The 21,248-nt window shown below is 41.2% G+C and overlaps 1 protein-coding gene across 5 annotated transcripts in view; it reads right to left on the reverse strand.

Moving 5' to 3' along the window:
* Positions 1–676: 676 nt before the first annotated feature.
* The window catches only part of ADAMTSL3 (ADAMTS like 3), a 365,885-nt gene continuing 345,313 nt past the window's right edge, over positions 677–21,248 (reverse strand). For 3 of the 5 annotated variants that reach the window (XM_036842259.1, XM_036842261.1, XM_036842257.1), the window contains 3 exons: positions 9,277–9,377; positions 1,966–2,180; positions 677–1,293 (listed from right to left, as the gene is read on the reverse strand). In XM_036842259.1, the coding sequence (XP_036698154.1) occupies positions 1,187–1,293; positions 1,966–2,180; positions 9,277–9,377 (423 nt within the window). In that variant the 3' untranslated portion in view covers positions 677–1,186. Of the gene's footprint in view, positions 1,294–1,948; positions 2,181–9,276; positions 9,378–21,248 lie in introns of all 5 variants that reach the window. The other 2 variants (XM_036842264.1, XM_036842260.1) reach the window with 2 other exon arrangements.

Consider the following 21,248-nt stretch of genomic DNA (forward strand, 5'->3'; position numbering starts at 1 on the left):
CTTAACCTCCATTTTTCTCACCTAACCCAAGGCTAAAACTAAACTGAACCCTAAACTTACTCACCAAATCCTAACTCTAACCCCTCATCCTAACTGTACCTTCCAGCCTAACCCATGGCTAAAACTAAACTGAACCCTAAACTTATTCACCAAATCCTAACTCTAACCCCTCATCCTAACTGTACCTTCCAGCCTAACCCTAATTCGCTTTGGATTTACTGAAAAATCAGTTCAAATTAAAACAATTATTTACTATAAACAGCTCTTTTCAGCTATCATGTTTCATAGTTAGATTACTTTCTCATAATTTTTCCAAAATAAAAATCCTTAGGAATACTATCTTATGCATAAATTAGGTCTAACAAGGCTTTGGTTTTTCTGTTTTTGTGCAAGAGAATAGTGCTGAGAAAAGTCTCATTCACAGCTCTTAAAAGAACGCTTTGAATATACTTCAAAATCAGTAGAAGAGGTTACTTTCCCTCTCCTTTAATTTCCAAGATGCCTCATTTGGTCACAGATCGATTTCCGTAGTTGTGAAAATGGCAGCAATGTTTACTCTGTGTTTTCTTCCCTAAGTTCTCTAAGAGCAAGGATAAGATACCATTTCCCAAGGATGCCTGGATCAGTCAAGAGTCACAAGCCTGTCCACAGTGATTGTCTCCTTTTCACAGACTAAACGTAAGGGTCCATAAAAATGCCATTAGAGCCAACATCTTAACAACTATTGGCCAGAGCTTCTAAAATGTAAATGCCTTATAAACCTGTTGCAACCCTAAAACAGAGAAGTCATCAGTTGCCGTGTTTCTCAAGCCTTCAGGATGTCCTACTCTGTACTAGTCTATAAATCACAGGAAGAGGCAGCTCCTGACAATGCACAGGTGATCTTGGTGATTTCCTGATTAGAAGGACACGACGAGGTCCCAAGTGCAATGGTGTACCTGCTACGGTATTTTATGTTAGTCCTGGAACATATCATTTAAAAAGAGTTGGAATTAAAAACCGGCCATGGGGAAATGACAGTCCCAAATTTTAACAGTGGTGATTTTGCATCGACTTCTGTCTGATTGTAGAATCTAGAGGGTTTTTTTGTAAAGAAATACATGTTTTTGTGCCAGCTACATGGGGAAGAGAGCTTTTACATTTTGTTTCATCTTCACAGCAGCATTAGGACCCCCCCTGCAAAGTTTTATCCTTCTTGACACGACTGACAGCACCTTTGTTTGTAGACGTCTAGCGAACACAAATTAAGATGATTTACAAACGTACAGTAGTGAGTTGTGTCTGTGCAGCCTCCTGCAAAAAAATATATATATATATCCATTTAACACATAGCTCATTAGAGACCTAGTTTTAAAAAAGTGCATGATTTTATGAAAAGCGGAAACTGAGATCATGTGAAGCGAAGAAGCTAGGCTTGGGTTAGGGCCACTGCTTGGCACTGGAGTCAGAAGTGCCCTGGACTCACGTCTTAGCTGGGCCAAGTGGCTTCTCGATGCCCTCCGGGCACGTCACAGTCCTTCAGGCCACCTGCTCCTCCCAGTGCTGACAGCAGCACTAGCTTCTGGGGTGTCATGAACCCCAGGGAAAACTTATCAAAGTTATGGACCTCTCCCTAGAAATATATATATGATTACATTTCCCACATAACTTCAGGGCATTTACACACCTGCCCAATCCCATCCAAGGAAGCCTTGTCTGAGGGGCTGAAACTCCAAGGCAGAAAGAGGCTGTGGACAGGCTCCCAGTGCTTGTTAGAAGGCCACTGTCCACGCTACTCACTCAACTATGTTTTTCTCTAAAGAACACCAAGTTGCACCCACATCAAAGCAGCTAATCTCCTGATGTCCCAAGATACCACATATGTTCAGAATGGCCCTGCGGACGAGACCCTGACAAGGTTGGCTCCATGCGGTCCGGTTTGCACAAGGCTTCGGGGTGGTCGCAATACCTGAGAGGGGTACGTACTATCACAGGAAGGCCCCAGGCAGTGCCGCCAGGAAGAGGGTTTCTTCCCCGGCTCGCAGTGTCTCTCAGCCACCGTCTTGCAGCTCCTTGTGTGGACACAGTCCACCTTCCGAGACTGGAAGCCCTGACCACAGGCTGACGTACAGGGCCTCCAAGGGCCTGCGTGCCAACATGCGTCACGAGCCCCCGACGAGCAGTTCCTCCAAAAGGTGGGTCTGAAATGAGAAAAACAAACAAAAAAGTGGACAATGGGAGAAAGTGGGGTGTCACTTCTTGCTGGGATCAAGCCTTTTACTGTACTGTACTTTCAGTATAGCAAAGGCTTGACAATTAGGACCTTATTCAACAGGAAACTCATCTGCATTGTTCCTGGCTGACTAAGCAAAGTGGTGGAGGAATCACAACCTCAATAGAGGCAAGCAAACCGCGTGTTTCCATGAGCCTGTGGCACCACATCAAGGCACGCACCTCAAAAGACACACTCTACTGATGAGCTGGAGCAGATCGATTTAGGCAAGGAAGAGAAGAATGACACATTTGTTGACAAACTGTAAGCTCCGTTTATATAAGCACTTGAAATATAGTCTGCTATGAGTATGAATTTGTTTGTGAGCCATCTTCTCCGCTATGAGGAGTGCTCTAGTTTACATTTAGGACACACTATAACTCGTAGGGAGAGCTAACAAAGACCTTTTGGGAAGAGGGATCTCTCTCTAGCCTCCTTACCCTTTAAAACAGAACAGAAAGTTAATGCCCTCTGTTTTGTTGTTGTCAAAAAGGGTCCACTGTATGTGTATATTTATTTGACAACCATGTGCCAGAGAATTTTCCAAATACTTTACATAGATTGACTCCTTTAATCCTCACAACTACCCTACACAGTAGCTAGTTAATTTTTTTAATTGAAGTATCGTTGATTTACAATATTATATTAGCTTCAGGTGTACAACGTAGTGATTCAATATTTGTATACTTTACACTCCATTTAAAGTTATTATAAAATACTGACTATATTCCCTGTGCTGTGCATTACATCCTTGTACCTTATTTATTTTATACCTACTGGTTGGCACCTCTCAGTCTCTTAGCCCTGTCTTGCCCCTCCTCCATGCCTTTCCCCCCCTGGTAACCACTAGTTTGTCTCTGTATCTATGAGTCCGTTTCTGTTACAGTCATTCGTTTTATTTTTTAGATTCCACGTATAAGTGACAGCATATGATATTTGTCTTTCTCTGTCTGACTTGCTTCGCTAAGCATATATACACTCCAGGTCTATCCATGTTGTTGCAAATGGCAAAATCTCATTTTTTATGGCTGAGTAATATTTCACTGTATATGTACCACATCTCCTTTATCCATTCATCTGTTGATGGCTACTTAGGTTGTTTCCATATCTTGGCTATTATAAATAACGCTGCTCTGAAAATTGGGGTGCATATATCTTTTTGAATTTGTGTTTTCATTTTCTTCAGATTTATACCCAGGAGTGGAATTGCTATATCATCTGGTAGTTCTCTTTTTAACTTTTTAAGGAATCTCCATACTGTTTGCCATAGCGGCTGCACTAATTGACATTCCCACTAACAGTGTACAAGTGTTCCCTTTTCCCATCCTCAGCAACATTTATTATTTGTTGTCTTTTTGACAACAGATATTCTGACAGGTGTGAGGTGATATTTCATTCTGGTTTTGATATGCATTTCCCTGATGATTAGTGATGTTCAGCATCTTTTCATGTGCCTGTTGAATGCCCTCTGATTTTTGAAAAGATATTTACCCTGGAGGGTGAGCCACCTTAGTGGACCCACTTTGGGGTATCTGCTCTTGTTCCCTAGGGCAGGGCTCCTGGAACTGATGTACTTGTACCACATGAGAATGTCTCCCCATCCCCTAAGAGGACTGGAAGAGGGCCCTAACCTGAGCTGGTTCAATCACTGTCTTTCTCCCAGGAACTTGGAAGTTGCTGGAACAAGACATATAAACCTGAAGGCCGGAGTAGTGGTGGCCATTCTCTGCCACATGGGCCAGAGAAGTAGAATAAAATAACATTCAGAAAGAACAAAGAATGAAGCAGAAACACACGGAGCTGCAGAGCTGAGAGGAGAAATAACTCCTCATTTCTTGGTAACAGTCCTCCCTGAGGTCTCACGGCATTATCCCTTTGGATCGAGACATTTTTGTGTTCCTATAAAAGGCTCCCTATCAGCGCACATAATCCATAAGGAGTGTTGAACCACCACTGGAAATGTAATAAGATGGAGAAAATTCTGATCACCTGAACTTCTCTAAGAGACTATTACACATAGTTGGAAGCAATACTTTGATTAGCCAGTAGGGGGAGACTCTATCAAAGGGTTTACTTAATACTGTCCCATCAAGCTGTTTATAAGATTCGTAACAGGAAAAGGGATGAGGGTGTCCTGTTAACTGCAGCGTTTTTGTTTTCTCCAGTGGGTATGAACCTTAGGGGGCCAAAAGTTGAGTTGCTTTGGACAAGAGGGCAGAGACTGAGTACTCTTCAGCCATCCCCTATGCAGAGATTAGCTTTTCTACTGAAAACAGTTGAACAAATATTCCAAGAATACTCAAAGAGGACATGTTAAAATCTACCAAATTGTTCTATGTGAGAATGGTGGTCCTATCTTCATAAGAAATCTCCCACCCTCTCTGTATAACTCATTCCAAGTTGACTTTTGTTGTTTCCAGCCCAAAGGACCTTAACTAATACAGCCTCTTTTTCTGCTTCGTTAGAAGACAGGGCCAGTGGGATGTCAGAAGAAACTATTTAGCTTCCTAAACATGAAAGATGAGAGAGGCACAAGGAGCTAGAGACCAAGGCAGATGCTGAAACCCAAGAGGCTGGTCATTGAGGATGCAGTAAAAGAATGCAAGATCGGTCCAGCAGAGAGCATCACTTCCTTCCGGGCAGGGATGGGACTGGGGATGGGGATGCCTGAGCTAGGGGGACACAGTCTGGGCACCAACACTGTGCACACAATTGGAACTCATGTGTTTTTCTATGTAAAAGATGAAAGTAGAAATGGCAGCAGAAATCGTAACAGTAACCCTGTTTCTACTAGTCTTTCTCAATTTCTCATTCCTATTCAGTCCAGCTCTGCTCCTACCTCAAATAACCCTTTTCATCATCAGCCAGATGGAACTACTGATTCTGTAGGGCAGTAGATTCCAAGTCTGGCTTACTATCAGAGGTATGTGGGCAGCTTTCAAAAGATGTAGATTAAGAAAGAATTAAAAACAAAAGAAAACATAAACAAACAAACAAAAGAGATATAGATTGCCAGGTTCTGCTCCCTCCGAAAGATTCTTATTCATTAAGTGCCAGCTGAGGCCCAAGAATCTTTAAAGAAACTTCCCAGGGAATTCTGACCCATGGCTGAGGTTAGGAATTACCTCTTTGGGGAACAAACCCTCTGGGTCCTCCAGCATTTCCTCAGATCCCTGTGTTGTCTTCTTGCCATAATGTGGGCTAGTTTACCCTGATAATGCTCACTCCCTTTATAACTCTTTTCAGTGGAAGCCACACCTCCCAAACCCTTCCCAGGGCCAATAATAGAGGCTAGCAGATAGCCTGCTCACCACTGATTCTCTACCAGTGGCCACTAATAATGTTACTCCTTGTAACACACCCTCTAATATTTACTGAGGCCCTACTATGGCAACTGGGGGTCTCCAGCCCGCCCACTGCATTGTAAAGTGAGATCTAGTACCTCACCTACCTTCAGCGAGCCCACAGGAAGCATGCCCAGTCAGCAGAAGAGGCCTGTGGGGGAAAATGAGGCCAGAAAACTGCAAAAGAAACCCACAGAAGCTCTCTAAACTAACCTAGTCCTTCTTCCATAAACCACCAGATATTTGGGGAAAACTAACAGCATGAAAGAAAAGTACTAGGACACTGGTACTAAAAGCTGAACAGCCAACCCTGGAGGAAGCAGAAACAATAGAGAAAATGAAAGGCAACTTGACTCTTTTCCCCCTTCAGGTCTAGGAATTTTTCTTCTATTAATTCTTTCATGTCTACCCTTTCAGTTCATTTCCATATCACTTTCTCTAAAACCCCACCTAATCAGATATCCTCCTGATAGATCCTTCCACGCCTTTTATCCTCTCTATTCTATTTTTTGCTTCTTGTGTTGGTTGGAAAGTTCATGGCATATCCAAGGGACTGAAAGAAGGACAGTGGCTGGAACACAAAGAGTGAGACAGAGTGAGGTCTCGAATGAAGCTGTGCAGGGAAGTAGGACTTGACCGTGCAATACTTTATAGGGCACGTGGTGGATTTTAGTCAACCTTTTCCCTAAGAGCAAGTGAAGCCTCTAAAGTGATGTTAATCTAGCAGGGAGACGGGGTGTGGTGGTGGTATGATCAGATTTGCATTTGGGAAAACATTACTCTGGCTGCAGTAGGGAGACTGGGTTGGAAAGGAGCATGGATGGATGGAGGGAGACCAGTTGGATGGCTTGGCCAGGGGTGATGGTGGTAAAGATGGAAAAAAGTGGATGGGTTGGAGAAAAAATACAAAGAGCCAAAAGTCATATAAAAAGTAACAAGAAAAGTACAAATTACAATAAGATATATTTTTTCATCTATCAGATTGGCAAAATTTTTAAAATATTGAAAACCTATATAAAGTTGATGAAAAGGGGGACTCTCATATATTGTTGGTATAGACATTTTGATGGTAATTTAGTAGTATCCAAATGAGCATTACTGTCAATTCAAGTCCATACCTAAAATTTATCCCATAAGAATATTACCCTTTGTGCATAAAGATGTTCCGGGATGTTTACCACAGCATTTGTTTGTAATAGCAAAAAAATTGGAACAATCAAATGTCCATTAGCAATGGAGTGAGGTAATATTAAGTACAACAATTCAAAAGAATAAAGTGACTCATGTACTCGGATGGGAAAGAGGCCTATAATGTATTGATAAGTAGAAAAAACAAGTTTCAGAAAAATATATCCAGTATGTTATAAAGAAAGCTCAAACCACGTAGGTGTTTGTAATATAAATATATCTTTGAGCGTGCAAAGTAAAACATCTGGGATGATACATATCAATCTGTGTGTGGTCTCCATCTTCCGAATAAAATTGGAAACTGGGTTTTCTGTTGAGAATAAGGGCAGCTGTTCCAGACATTTTCCATTCGAGGAGAATGGTTCTGGCTGGAATTGTTTTGGGAATAGGAAATGCAGCTGACCCTACATTGCCAAACCTTACTGAAGGCTCAAAGTAGCAACAGAGCCAATTGTCAAGGTCATCTCATTTTCTCCAGCAAGACTCAGGATGTGGAAGAGGAAGGAAGAGCCATAGAGTGAGCACCTTCTATGACCCAGGCTGCTTAAGTGCTTCACACTAAACCAATTAATCAAAACTTCCCTAAAACAAGATAACCTACAGACTAGGAAAAAATATTTGCAAATGATGTGACCAACAAGTGCTTGATTTCCAAGATATACAAAGAGCTCATACAACTCAACAACAACAACAAAAAACAGACAACCCTATCCAAAAGTGGGCAGAAGACCTAAATAGACATATGTCAAAAGAAAAAAATACAGATAGCCAATAGGCACATGAAAAGATGCTCAACAATGTTAATTATTAGAGAAATGCAAATCAAGCCAATAGGCACATGAAAAGATGCTCAACAATGCTAATTATTAGAGAAATGCAAATCAAAACTATGAGGTACCACCTCACAGCAGTCAGGATGGCCATCATTAAAACGTCTACAAATAACAAATGCTGGAGAGGGTGCGGAGAAAAGGGAACCCTCTTACGCTGTTCATGGGAATGTAAGGTGGTGCAGCCATTGTGGAAAGCAGTACGGAGGTTCCTCAGAAGATTAAAATAGAATTACCATATGATCCAGCAATCCCACTCCCAGGCATATATCCGGAAAAAACTATGATTCAAAAAGATACATGCACCCCTATGTTCAGAGCATCACTATTCACAATAGCCAAGACATGTAACAACTTAAATGTCCACAAACAGATGAATGGATAAAAAAGATGTGGTACCTATATACAATGGAATACTACACAGCCATAAAAAAGAATGAAATAATGCCATTTGCAGCAACATGGATGCAACTAGAGATTATCATACTAAGTGAAGTAAGTCAGAAGGAGACAGGCAAATACCATACGATATCACTTATGTGTGGAATCTAAAATATGACACAAATGAACCTGTCTTAGAAACAGAATCATGGACATAAGATAATAGACTGGTGGTTGCCAAGGGGGAGGAGGTTGGGGGAGGGATGGAGTGGAAGGCTGGGGTGAGCCGATGTAAGTTTGTATATATAATGGATAGACAGTAAGGTCCTACTGTATAGCACAGAGAACTATATTCAATATTCTATGATAAGCCATAATGGAAAAGACTATTTAAAAAAAAGAATGTGTATATATGTATAACTGAATCACTTTGCTGTACAGCAGAAAATAACACAACATTGTAAATCAACTCTACTTCAATTAAAAAAAAAACCTCCCAAGCATAATTTCACACGGACAATAATACCCCATTGTGCAGAGTAGGCGGTTAGGTAGTCCAAGGTTACACAAGAAGAGAGTGGCAGAACTCCACATTTCCCCATTAGTGTGCCCTCTTGGCTTTCTCCTCACTTTCTCTGGCTGGAGCACGCTCCTCTGGGGTGGTGGAGTCGCCAGATGGAAGGGGTCTGGGTGACCTCTGAGTGACCTCAGGGAACAAAGTTCTTCTACCCCTAAATCATCTATCAGCTCAGACTTTTATAAAAGAGGGAAGCATTTTTTTTTCTTGTGTAAGCCCCTTAACAAGATAAAAGTTAATTTTATTCTCTGCTAAAGTTAATTTTATTCTCTGCTAATAACGTTGGACGTTATTCTGTGCCAACGTCCTAATAAAACAGTTTCTAAACAAAGTAATAAAGTAGTTCATTGAAAACACTAGGTTACAGATTTAATCTGTAAACCTAAATGAAATATTATTAGGCTTCATCAACTTTGTATATAGAGGGAAAAATACCTGTCTATTCTCAATGCTACTTTTTCCTTTCTCTTTGGGGTGTCTCTATATGTTGAACATCCAAATAATTTGTAATGATAAATAGTACATGTTAATGAGTATTTTGGTATAATACATACTATTGAGGATGGCACCATGAGAAATCATAATTTAGTAGGAACTGTCCATTATAAGAGGTGGTATAGAGGACAGATGATGCCACTTTCAGGCGGTCATAGTCACTATCTGAGGTGGCAGAGGTTGTGTGCTGCCCTAGGGCGGGGCCGGTACCTCCTGTCATCACAGCCGGAATCAGAACGGTTGGGGTGTTGACAAATTATATGATGCTGCTGCTGCATCCTCACAGCGCGACCCAGGCAACATCCAGGACACTGGAACAAAAGCACAATGCAGTATAAACAACATTGTAAGCTCATGCATGCTGGGGTTCCAAAACCATGTGCTGCGGTGGCATTGCTAAGGACTAGCTACAGGGGATCAGCTATCCCCAAGGGAAGTTAGGGAGGATGGAAGCCCAGCTCTAAGGACCAGACAGCCCTCCTTCGGAGCCAGAAGTTTCCTTTCCTCCTCTTTTCCCCCAGAAACTGAGACCACCTCTGGGCAGAAGGGGAAAGGACAGGGCCAATCTGTAATTGACCAGGCTTAGGTTCAGAAATGACTGTGCTTAAAACCATAAGCCATGGCCAAGTTTGGATTTTCCTGCTCAGAGCAAAAATGAAGGCTATATGTTGAGGTGAGTTCAATTACAGAAAAAAAAATTTGACATGCAGCAGTTCTTAAATTTTTCTGTACTCATAACACCTATTAATTTTTCTTCTAATTTGTTTTATGCTTGAAAAGGTCTTTCCCGTCCTGATAGTTCTATTTGAGTTTAATTACTTTTACACTGAGCACTTTAATCAAGTCAGAATTTATTCTGATGTATGCTGTGAGTCTGGGCTCTCATTTTACTTATTTTTCTTACTTTAGCTGACCAATTTCCCTCATACAATTCACATACTGTACAAGTCACTGTTTAATGTATACAATTTAATGGTTTTTAGAGTTGTGCAACCATCACCACAATCAATTTCAAGACATTATCATCATCCCCAAAAGAAACCCTGTACCCTTTAGCATCTATTCCCAATTCCTCCCACGGCCTCTCCCCTTCAGGCCTAGACAACTGTTCAGCTACTTTTGTCTCTAGAGATTCACCTATTGTAGACACTTCATATAAATGGAATCATACAATATGTGGTCCTTTGTGTCTGCCTTCCCTCCCTGACCATAAAGTCTTTAAGGTTCATCACCCTGTAATACATATTAGTACTTTATTCTTTTTAATGGCCAGATAATATTCCATTGTACAAATATACCACATTTATCTATCTGTCAGTTATTTCCAATTTGTGGAATTTTATTATGGGTTTGATTTGAGTTGTTCCCACTTTTTGGTTCTTATAAATAATACTGCTATGAACATTCATGTACAAGTTTTTGTGTGACCCTGTTTTCATTTCTCTTTGGTACATACCTAGGAGTGGAATTACTGGGTCATATGGTAACCATACATTTAACCTTTTGAAGAACTGTCAGACTGTTTTCCAAAGTGGCTAGGCCATTTTACATTCCCACTTGCAAAGTATTAAGGTTCCAATTTCTCCATGTCCTCATCAACACTTACTACTATCTCTCTTTGTGATTAGCATTTCCCTAATGACTAATGATGCTAAGTATCTTTTCCTGTTCGTATGGGCCATTTGTAAGTCTTTATTGGAGAAATGTCTATTCAGATCCTTTTCAATATTTTAATTAGGTTATTTGTGTTTTTATTATTGAGTTTGAGTGTTCTTTATATATTTTACAAACAAGTTCCCTTTCATATATATGATTTTTTTAAACATCTTTATTGGAGTATAATAGCTTTACAATGGTGTGTTAGTTTCTGCTTTATAACAAAGTGAATCAGTTATACGTATACATATGTCCCCACATCTCTTCCCTCTTGCATCTCCCTCCCTCCCACCCTCCCTATCCCACCGCTCTAGGTGGTCACAAAGCACTGAGCTGATCTCCCTGTGCTATGCGGCTGCTTTCCACTAGCTAGCTATTTTACGTCTGGTAGTGTATATATGTCCATGCCACTCTCTTTGTCCCAGCTTACCCTTCCCCCTCCCCATATCCTCAAGTCCATTCTCTACTAGGTCTGCATCTTTATTCCCATCTTGCCCCTAGGTTCTTCTGACCATTTTCTTTATTCTTTTCTTTTTTAGATTACATATATATGTGTTAGCATACGGTATTTGTTTTTCTCTTTCTGACTTACTTCACTCTGTATGACAGTCTCTAGGTCCATCCACCTCACTACAAATAACTCAGTTCCTTTTTATGGCTGAGTAATATTCCATTGTATATATGTGCCACATCTTCTTTATCCATTCATCTGTTGATGGACACTTAGGTTGCTTCCATGTCCTGGCTATTGTAAATAGAGCTGCAATGAACATTGTGGTACATGACTCTTTTTGAATTATGGTTTTCTCAGGGTATATGCCCAGTAGTGGGATTGCTGGGTTGTATGGTAGTTCTATTTTTAGTTTTTTAAGGAACGTCCATACTGTTCTCCATAGTGGCTGTATCAATTTACATTCCCACCAACAGTGCAAGAGGGTTCCCTTTTCCCCACACCCTCTCGATCATTTATTGTTTGTAGATTTTTTGATGATGGCCATTCTGACCAGTGCGAGATGATATCTCATTGTAGTTTTGATTTGCATTTCTCTAATGATTAATGATGTTGAGCATTCTTTCATGTGTCTGTTGGCAATCTGTATATCTTCTTTGGAGAAATGTCTATTTAGGTCTTCCGCCCATTTTTGGATTGGGTTGTTTGTTTTTTTGATGTTGAGCTGCATGAGTTGCTTGTATGTTTTGGAGATTAATCCTTTGTCAGTTGCTTCATTTGCAAATATTTTCTCCCATTCTGAGGTTTGTCTTTTTGTCTTGTTTATGGTTTCCCTTGCTGTGCAAAAGCTTTTAAATTTCATTAGGTCCCAATTGTTTATTTTTGTTTTTATTTCCATTGCTCTAGGAGGTGGGTCAAAAAGGATCTTGCTGTGATTTATGTCATAGAGTGTTCTGCCTATGTTTTCCTCTAAGAGTTTGATAGTGTCTGGCCTTACGTTTAGATATTTATCCATTTTGAGTTTATTTTTGTGTACGGTGTTTGGGAGTGTTCTAATCATATGGTTTTTCTCCTTCAATTTGTTAATATGGTGTATCACGGTGATTGATTTGCGTATATTGAAGAATCCTTGCATTCCTGGGATAAACCCCACTTGATCATAGTGTATGATCCTTTTAATGTGCTGTTGGATTCTGTTTGCTAGTATTTTGAGGATTTTTGCATCTATGTTCATCAGTGATATTGGCCTGTAGTTTTCTTTCTTTGTGACATCTTTGTCTGGTTTTGGTATCAGAGTGATGGTGGCCTCGTAGAATGAGTTTGGGAGTGTTCCTCCCTCTGCTATACTTTGGAAGAGTTGGAGAAGGAAAGGTGTTAGCTCTCCTCTAAATGTTTGATAGAATTCGCCTGTGAAGCCATCTGGTCCTGGGCTTTTGTTTGTTGGAAGATTTTTAATCACAGCCTCAATTTCAGTGCTTGTGATTGGTCTGTTCATATTTTCTATTTCTTCCTGGTTCAGTCTCAGAAGGTTGTGCATATCTAAGAATTTGTCCATTTCTTCCAGGTTGTCCATTTTATTGGCATATAGTTGCTTGTACTAATCTCTCATGATCCTTTGTTTTTCTGAAGTGTCAGTTGTTACTTCTCCTTTTTCATTTCTAATTCTATTGATTTGAGTCTTCTCCCTTTTCTTTCTTGATAAGTCTGGCTAATGGCTTATCAATTTTGTTTCTTCTCAAAGAACCAGCTTTTAATTGTATTGATCTTTGCTATCGTTTCCTTCATTTCTTTTTCAGTTATTTCTGATCTGATTTTTATGATTCTTTCTTTCTGCTAACTTTGAGGGGGTTTTGTTCTTCTTTCTCTAATTGCTTTAGGTGTAAGGTTAGGTTGTTTATTTGAGATTTTTCTTGTTTTGAAAGGTAGGCTTGTATAGCCATAAAATTCCCTCTTAGAACTGCTTTTGCTGCATCCCATAGGTTTTGGGTCATTGTGTTTTCATTGTCATTTGTTTCTAGGTATTTTTTTATTTCCTCTGTGATTTCTTCAGTGATCTCTTGGTTATTAAGTAGTGTGTTGTTTAGCCTGCATGTGTTTGTATTTCTTACAGATTTTTTCCTGTAATTGATATCTAGTGTCATAGCGTTGTGGTTGGAAAAGATACTTGATACAATTTCAGTTTTCTTAAATTTACCAAGGCTTGATTTGTGACCCAAGATATGATCTATATTGGAGAATGTTCCATGAGCACTTGAAAAGAATGTGTATTCTGTTGTTTTTGGGTGGAATGTCCTATAAATATCAATTAAGTCCATCTTGTTTAATGTATCATTTAAAGCTTGTTTCCTTATTTATTTTCATTTTGGCTGATCTGTCCATTGGTGAAAGTGGGGTGTTAAAGTCCCCTACTATGATTGTGTTACTGTTGATTTCCCCTTTTATGGCTGTTAGTATTTGCCTTATGTATTGAGGTGCTCCTACGTTCGGTGCATAAATATTTACCATTGTTATATCTTCTTCTTGGATTGATCCCTTGATCATTATTATGTAGTGTCCTTGTCTCTTGTAATACTCTTTGTTTTAAAGTCCATTTTGTCTGATATGAGAATTGCTACTCCAGCTTTCTTTTGATTTCCATTTGCATGGAATATCTTTTTCCATCCCCTCACTTTCAGGCTGTATGTGTCCCTAGGTCTGAAGTCGGTCTCTTGTAGACAGCATATATACAGGTCTTGTTTTTGTATCCATTCAGCCAGTCTATGTCTTTTGGTGGGAGCATTTAATCCATTTACATTTAAGGTAATTATCGATATGTATGTTCCTATTACCATTTTCTTAATTGTTTTGGGTTTATTATTGTAGGTCTTTTCCTTCTCTTGTGTTTCTTGCCTAGAGAAGTTCCTTTAGCATTTGTTGTAAAGCTGGATTGGTGGTGCTGAATTCTCTTAGCTTTTGCTTGTCTGTAAAGCTTTTAATTTCTCCATCAAATCTGAATGAGATCCTTGCTTGGTAGACTAATCTTGGTTGTAGGTTTTTCCCTTTCATCACTTTAAATCTGTCCTGCCACTCCCTTCTGGATTGCAGAGTTTCTGCTGAAAGATCAGCTGTTAACCTTATGGGGACTCCCTTATGTGTTATTTGTTGTTTTTCCCGTGCTGCTTTTAATATTTGTTCTTTGCATTTAATTTTTGATAGTTTGATTAATATGTGTCTTGGCGTGTTTCTCCTTGGATTTATCCTGTATGGGACTCTCTGTGCTTCCTGGACTTGATTAACTATTTCCTTTCCCATATTAGAGAAGTTTTCAACTATAATCTCTTCAAATATTTTCTCAGTCCCTTTCCTTTTCTCTTCTTCTTCTGGGACCCCTATAATTCGAATGTTGGTGTGCTTAATATTGTCCCAGAGGTTTCTGAGACTGTCCTCAATTCTTTTCATTCTTTTCTCTTTATTCTGCTCTGCAGTAGTTATTTCCACTATTTTATCTTCCAGGTCACTTCTCCGTTCTTCTGCCTCAGTTATTCTGCTATTGATCCCTTCTAGATAATTTTTTATTTCATTTATTGTGTTGTTCATCACTGTTTGTTTGCTCTTTGGTTCTTCTAGGTCCTTGCTAAATGTTTCTTGTATTTTCTCCATTCTATTTCTAAGATTTTGGATCATCTTTACTATCATTATTCTGAATTCTTTTTCAGGTAGACTGCCTATTTCCTCTTCATTTGTTAGGTCTGGTGTGTTTTTACCTTGCTCCTTCATCTGCTGTGTGTTTCTCTGTCTTCTCATTTTGCTTAACTTACTGTGTTTGGGGTCTCCTTTTCTCAGGCTGCAGGTTTGTAGTTTCCGTTGTTTTTGGTGTCTCCCCCCAGTGGCTAAGGTTGGTTCACTGGGTTGTGTACGTTTCCTGGTGGAGGGGACTAGTGCCTGTGTTCTGGTGGATGAGGCTGGATCTTGTCTTTCTGGTGGGCAGGTCCAAGTCTGGTGGTGTGTTTTGGGGTGTCTGTGGCCTTATTATGATTTTAGGCAGCCTCTGTGCTAATGGATGGGGTTGTGTTCCTGTATTGCTAGTTGTTTGGTATAGTGTGTCCTGCACTGTAGCTTGCTGGTCGTTGAGTGGAGCTGGGTCTTGGGGTTGAGATGGAGATCTCTGGGAGATTTTCACCGTTTGATATTATGTGGAGCTGGGAGGTCTCTTGTGGACCAGTGTTCTGAACTTGGCTCTCCCACCTCAGTGGCACAGCCCTGACGCCTGGCTGGAGCACCAAGAGCCTGTCTTCCATACGGCTCAGTATAAAAGGGAGAGAAAAAGAAAGAAAGAAGATAAAATAAAATAAAATAAAATAATGTAAAATACAATAAAATAAAGTTATTAATATAAAAAATAAAAAATAACTATTAAGAAAAAAAATTTTTTAAGTTAAAAAAAAAGGACAGACAGAACCCTAGGACAAATGATAAAAGCAAAGCTATACAGACAAAATCACACACAGAAGCATACACATACACACTCACAAAAAGAGAAAAAGGGAAATATATATATAAATATATCGTTGCTCCCAAAGTCTACCCGCTCAATTTGGGATGATTCGTTGTTTATTCAGGTATTCCACAGATGCAGGTACATCAAGTTGATTGTGGAGATTTAATCTGCTGCTCCTGAGGCTGCTGGGAGAGATTTCTCTTTCTCTTCTTTGTTCCCACAGCTCCTGGGATTCAGCTTTGGATTTGGCCCCGACTCTGCATGTCGGTCGCCTGAGGGCGTCTTTTCTTCGCTCACACAGGACGGGGTTAAAGGAGCAGCTGATTAGGGGGCTCTGGCTCACTCAGGCCGGGGGGAGGGAGGGGTACGGAGTGTGCGGCGAGCCTGCGGCGGCAGAGGCCAGCATGACGTTGCACCAGCCTCAGGTGCGCCGTGTGTTCTCCCGGGGAAGTTGTCCCTGGATCACGGGAGCCTGGCAGTGGTGGGCTGCACAGGCTCCTGGGAGGGGCGGTGCGGAGAGTGACCTGTGCTCGCACACAGGCTTCTTGGTGGCGGCAGCAGCAGCCTTAGCGTCTCCTGCCCGTCTCTGGGATCCGTGCTGATAGCCGCGGCTCGCGACCATCTCTGGAGCTCCTTTAAGTGGCGCTCTTAAGCCCCTCTCCTCACGCACCAGGAAACAAACAGGCAAGAAAGTCTCTTGTGTCTTCGGCAGCTCCAGGCTTTTCCCCGGAATCCCTCCCGGCTAGCTGTGGCGCACTAGCCCCTTCAGGCTGTGTTCACGCCGCCAACCACAGTCCTCTCTCTGGGATCCGACCGAAGCCCGAGCCTCAGCTCCCAGCCCCCGCCCGCCCCGGCGGGTGAGCAGACAAGCCTCTCGGGCTGGTGAGTGCAGGTTGGCACCGATCCTCCGTGCAGGAATCTCTCCGCTCTGCCCTTTGCACCCCTGTTGCTGCGCTGTCCTCTGTGGCTCTGAAGCTTCCCCCCTCCGCCACCTGCAGTCTCCACCCACGAAGGGGCTTCCTAGTGTGTGGAAACCTTTCCTCCTTCACAGCTCCCTCCCACTTGTGCGGTCCCGTCCCTATTCTTTTGTTTCTGTTTTTTCTTTTGCCCTACCCAGGTACATGGGGAGTTTCTTGCCTTTTGGGAGGTCTGAGGGCTTCTGCCAGCGTTCAGTAGGTGTTCAGTAGGAATTGTTCCACATGTAGATGTATTTCTGATGTATTTGTGGGGAGGAAGGCGATCTCCACGTCTTACTCTTCCGCCATCTTGAAGCTCCTCCTCATATATATGATTTTAAAATATTTTCTCCCATTCTACGGGCTGACCACTTTCTTGATCATGTCCTTCGTAGCAAAAAAAAGTTTTTAATTTTGATGTGGTCTAATTTATTTTTGTTGTTGTTTTAGCTTATGTTTTGCTGTCATATCTAAGAAACCATCTCCTAATCCAAAGCATGAAGATTTATGGCTACATTTTCTTCCAAGAGCTTTATCGTTTTAGTTCTTAAATTTAGGTCTCTGATAAATTTTGACTTAATTTTTTGTATATGTTGTAGGCTAGGAATCCAAGTTCATTCTTTTATATGTGGCTATTCAGTTGTCCTGCACCATTTGTTGAGGAGATTATTCTTTCCCCATTGAATGGTCTTGTCACCTTTGCAGAAAATGAGTGGACATAGATACATGGATTTATCTCCAGACTTTCAATTCTATTTCATCAATCTATGTGTCTCTGCTATGCTAGTACCACACTGTCTTATTACAGTTTTGTAGTAAGTTTTGAAATTGACAAGTCTGAGCCCTCCGACTTTGTTCTTTTTCTAGATTATTTTGGCTATTCCGGCTCCTTTATATTTTCATATGAATTTTAGGAACAGCTTGTCAATTTCTGCAAAGAAGCTGGGATTTTGAAAGGGATTGTGTTGAATCTGTAGATCAACTTGGGGAGTGCTGTCATCTGAATAATATTAAGTCTTTTGATCCATAAACATAGGATGTCTTTTCATTTATTTATATCTTCTTTAATGTCTGGAAAAAAAAACTTTCTGTAGTTTTATACTATTTATTTCTTTTGAACTATTCTTCCCTCTATGATGAGCTGCCTTTGAACTTTAAACTCATTTAACATGGGTCTGTTTCTGTACTATAATTATATTCCATGACTCACGTCTATTCCTGTACTAATGCTGCATTATTTTACTCACAACAGCTTTGCGGCACGCTCTGACATCAGATAAGGAAAGTCTTTCTATACCTCTGGTAATTTGTTTTTCTAAAAATTTCTTGTCCTCACTCATTCTACCATATGAATGTCAAAATTATCGTAAGTTCCGAAAAAAGAACTCTACTGTAATCTGAATTGGAAGTACATTACATGTTTCAGTTCATTTAAAGGAATGGACTGTTCAACTTTTCTGTTATGTGTTTCAATAATGTGTTAAATTTTCCTTATAAGTTCTGTGATGGTTAACTTTATGTGTCATTTCTCACCCATACCTGATCAGGTGAAATTTAATGAGGCGTTGGATTTGGAATCGGTGTTGGAATGGGTTATGACCTCTGGGGATATTGAGATGGGGTGAGTGTATTTTGCACATGAGAAGGACGTGAATTTTGGGGGGACCAAAGGGCATAATGTTATGGACCCGTTTGTATCCCCTCAAAATTTATATATTGAAGCTCTAACCACCAATGTGATTGTATTTGGAGATAGGGTCTCTAAGGAGGTTAGAGGTTAAATGAGGCCATAAGGGTGGGGCCTTAATCTGATAGGAATAGTGTCCTTATAAGAAGAGGAAGAGACACCAGAACTCTCTGTGCGTGTGCACAGAGAAGAGACCATGTGAGGATGTAGTTAAAAGGTGGCTGTCCACAAGCCAGAGAGAGAAGTCTGACCAAAACCAACCCTGACAGCACCTTGATTTTGGACTTGTAGCTTCTAGAACTGGGAGAACATAAATTTCTGCTGTTTAAGGCACCCAATCTGTGGTTTCCGCTAATGGTGCCCTGCAGGCTAAGACAGGGTCTACTACACTTTTCTTAAATTTTTTTTCCCAGGTATTTTTTATTATAATAGCATTCAAGGTGGTATTTGGAATACCGGTTCTGAGACTTCTGTGCACATATTACTAGTGTTCCTCTGCTCCTTTTCTTGAAGCCTGCTCTTGTCCCTATTGCCTCAAATCCATCTATCTTGTAGCTTGTTATTGAGCTGCTGCATTCAAAGGGACCCGACCTTGGTTAACCTTTGTACTGGAAGATAGAGACACTATGATTTCCAAATGCAATCCCTGAGGTCAGACACATACATTCATTTTAGAGACCAATCAGACTTTTCCCCCAAATTAAAAAAGACAGTATTAGAAACAAGGTGATGATTTGTATGTGTGTGTTTTATTATATATTAGTCTCTTAAATCAAACAGAAAACAAAAAGTGGAGCTACAAACCAAAGTTACAATAGTACTAGCTTTTCTCATCGCCCGTCTATCTACTTTTACCAGAGGTCTTTATTTCTTCATAAGGCTTTGAGTTACTGTCCAGGGTCCTTGACTCCAACCTGAAGAACTCCCTGTGGCAGGCAGGTCTGGTGGTTAAGAACTCTCTCAACTCTTGATTAACTGGGAATGTCTTGATTTCTCCCTCATTTTCGAAGGAAAAGTTTTGCTAGATATAGGATTCTTGGTTGACGGTTTCTTTCCTTCAACACTTCAAGTACATTGAGCCATGCCATCTGGCCTCCGAGGCTCCTGATGAGGAATCTGCTCATGACCTACCTTCCTGGCAAATCTTCTCTCAGCTTCATAGACTTTCATAATGTACCTTATCGTGTCTTATGCAACAGAACATTTTGTATAGTATCGTGAAGTCAGTTAAGTTGTAACATTACTTTGAGACCAGAACTTAAGGAAAAGGAATTGAATATTTCAAGTGTAGACATTATGAGGTCTTTAAAATTATTACACATTTTCAAACTAGAAATAAAAAGGCCACTGAAGTATCCTACAGAGTTTAATTTATAACAAAGTGAATACCAATATCTAATAACACACGTGAAGAAAAATTTCTTTGGGATCCTTTTTCCTAAGTGTAAAGGGGCCTTGAACTCAAAAAGTGAGAAAACCACTGTGGTTTATCCCCAGCTGTGATGGGTCCATTTCTTGCTCTGACCTCAGAGTGCACCACTGTGATGTACTTCACAAAGCCCTATAAAAGAGAAAGCTGGGCCCAGGTTTTTGGTCCTTAGAGCCCAGGAAGCTGCTTTTGGTGACCTGACGGCCTTGGACCTACAGTTAGCTTGTTTTTTCCTTGTTTCTGCCATTTTGTTGATTTTTTTTTTCTCTTTTCTCTACTCTTTTTAAATTTGTCTCATTTTTCTCTCTACAGTTAGCATAGTCAGTATTGTTGGTATAGTTAGCACAGCTGGTATAGTTAATAGTTTGTTAGCGTAGTTAGTGTAGTTAGTACTAGTTAGCGCTGTTGGTACAGTTAGCATAGTTAGCGTTGTTAGTAGAGATAGCATACTTAGCACTGTTAGTACAGTTAGCATTGTTAGTTAGCATAGTTAGCATTGCTAGGTAGTGCTGTCAGTCAGTGTAGTTAGCAGATCACCATGATGCAGGGCCTCACAGCCAACTCTGCTGACAAGGAGGCTCATATTGATGACTTCGAGATCCTCCACACCATTGGTGAAGGCATCTTCAGTAAAGTGAAGTTGGCCCGGCACATTCTGACCGGGACACAGGTGGCTGTCAAGATCATTAAGAAAAGGCGTCAGAGCTTCTCAAGTGTCCAGGCACTTTCCCGGGAAGTGTGCAATATGAAGGCTGTGAATCACCCCAATATTGTCGAACTGCTGGGGGTGATTGACACGGAGGACACTCTTTTCCTGGTGATGGAGTACGTCAGTGGGGGGGACATGTACCGCTATTTGAAGATCCATGGCCGTATGACAGAGGCGGAGGCCCGAGGCCCGTTCCAGCAGCTGGTCTCCGCCCTGCAGCACTGCCACCAGAGGGGCATCGTGCACCGGGACCTGAAGCCAAAGAACCTCCTCTTTGATTCCAACATGAATATCAAACTTACAGACTTTGGCCTCAGCAACAAGTGTGATGACACTAGCCTACTGGACACGATCTGCGGCACATTCCCTTATGCTGCCCTGGAACTCTTGCTGGGGCAGAGGTACCGCGGCCCTGCGGCGGACGTGTGGAGCCTGGGAGTAGTGCTCTACACCATGGTCCCGGCCCTTTGTGGGAAAAGGCTTATAGCAGCTGCGGAAGCAAATCCTACAAGGGCAATACCCCATCCCAACTTATCTGTCTTTGGAGATCAGGGATCTATTACAAAAAATGATTGCCCTCAACCCAGTGACAGAGGCACCTTACCTGACCTCATGAGGCATCCATGGGTGAACATGGACCAGAAGGAGCCACTCCACCCACCCTGTGAAGAGGACCGGGAGGTGACAATGGTGAGGACTCTGGGCTTGACTTGCGACCAGATCCAGGACACTGGAACAGGCAGTGTGAGCTCCAAGAAACCCAAGGTGGGGGTCTCCATCATAACTGTGAGGCCCTTCTCTTCCGGGGACCTCAGTG

The sequence above is a fragment of the Balaenoptera musculus genome, chromosome 2 (genome assembly GCF_009873245.2).
Source record: "Balaenoptera musculus isolate JJ_BM4_2016_0621 chromosome 2, mBalMus1.pri.v3, whole genome shotgun sequence".
Classification (NCBI taxonomy): Eukaryota; Metazoa; Chordata; class Mammalia; order Artiodactyla; family Balaenopteridae; genus Balaenoptera; species Balaenoptera musculus.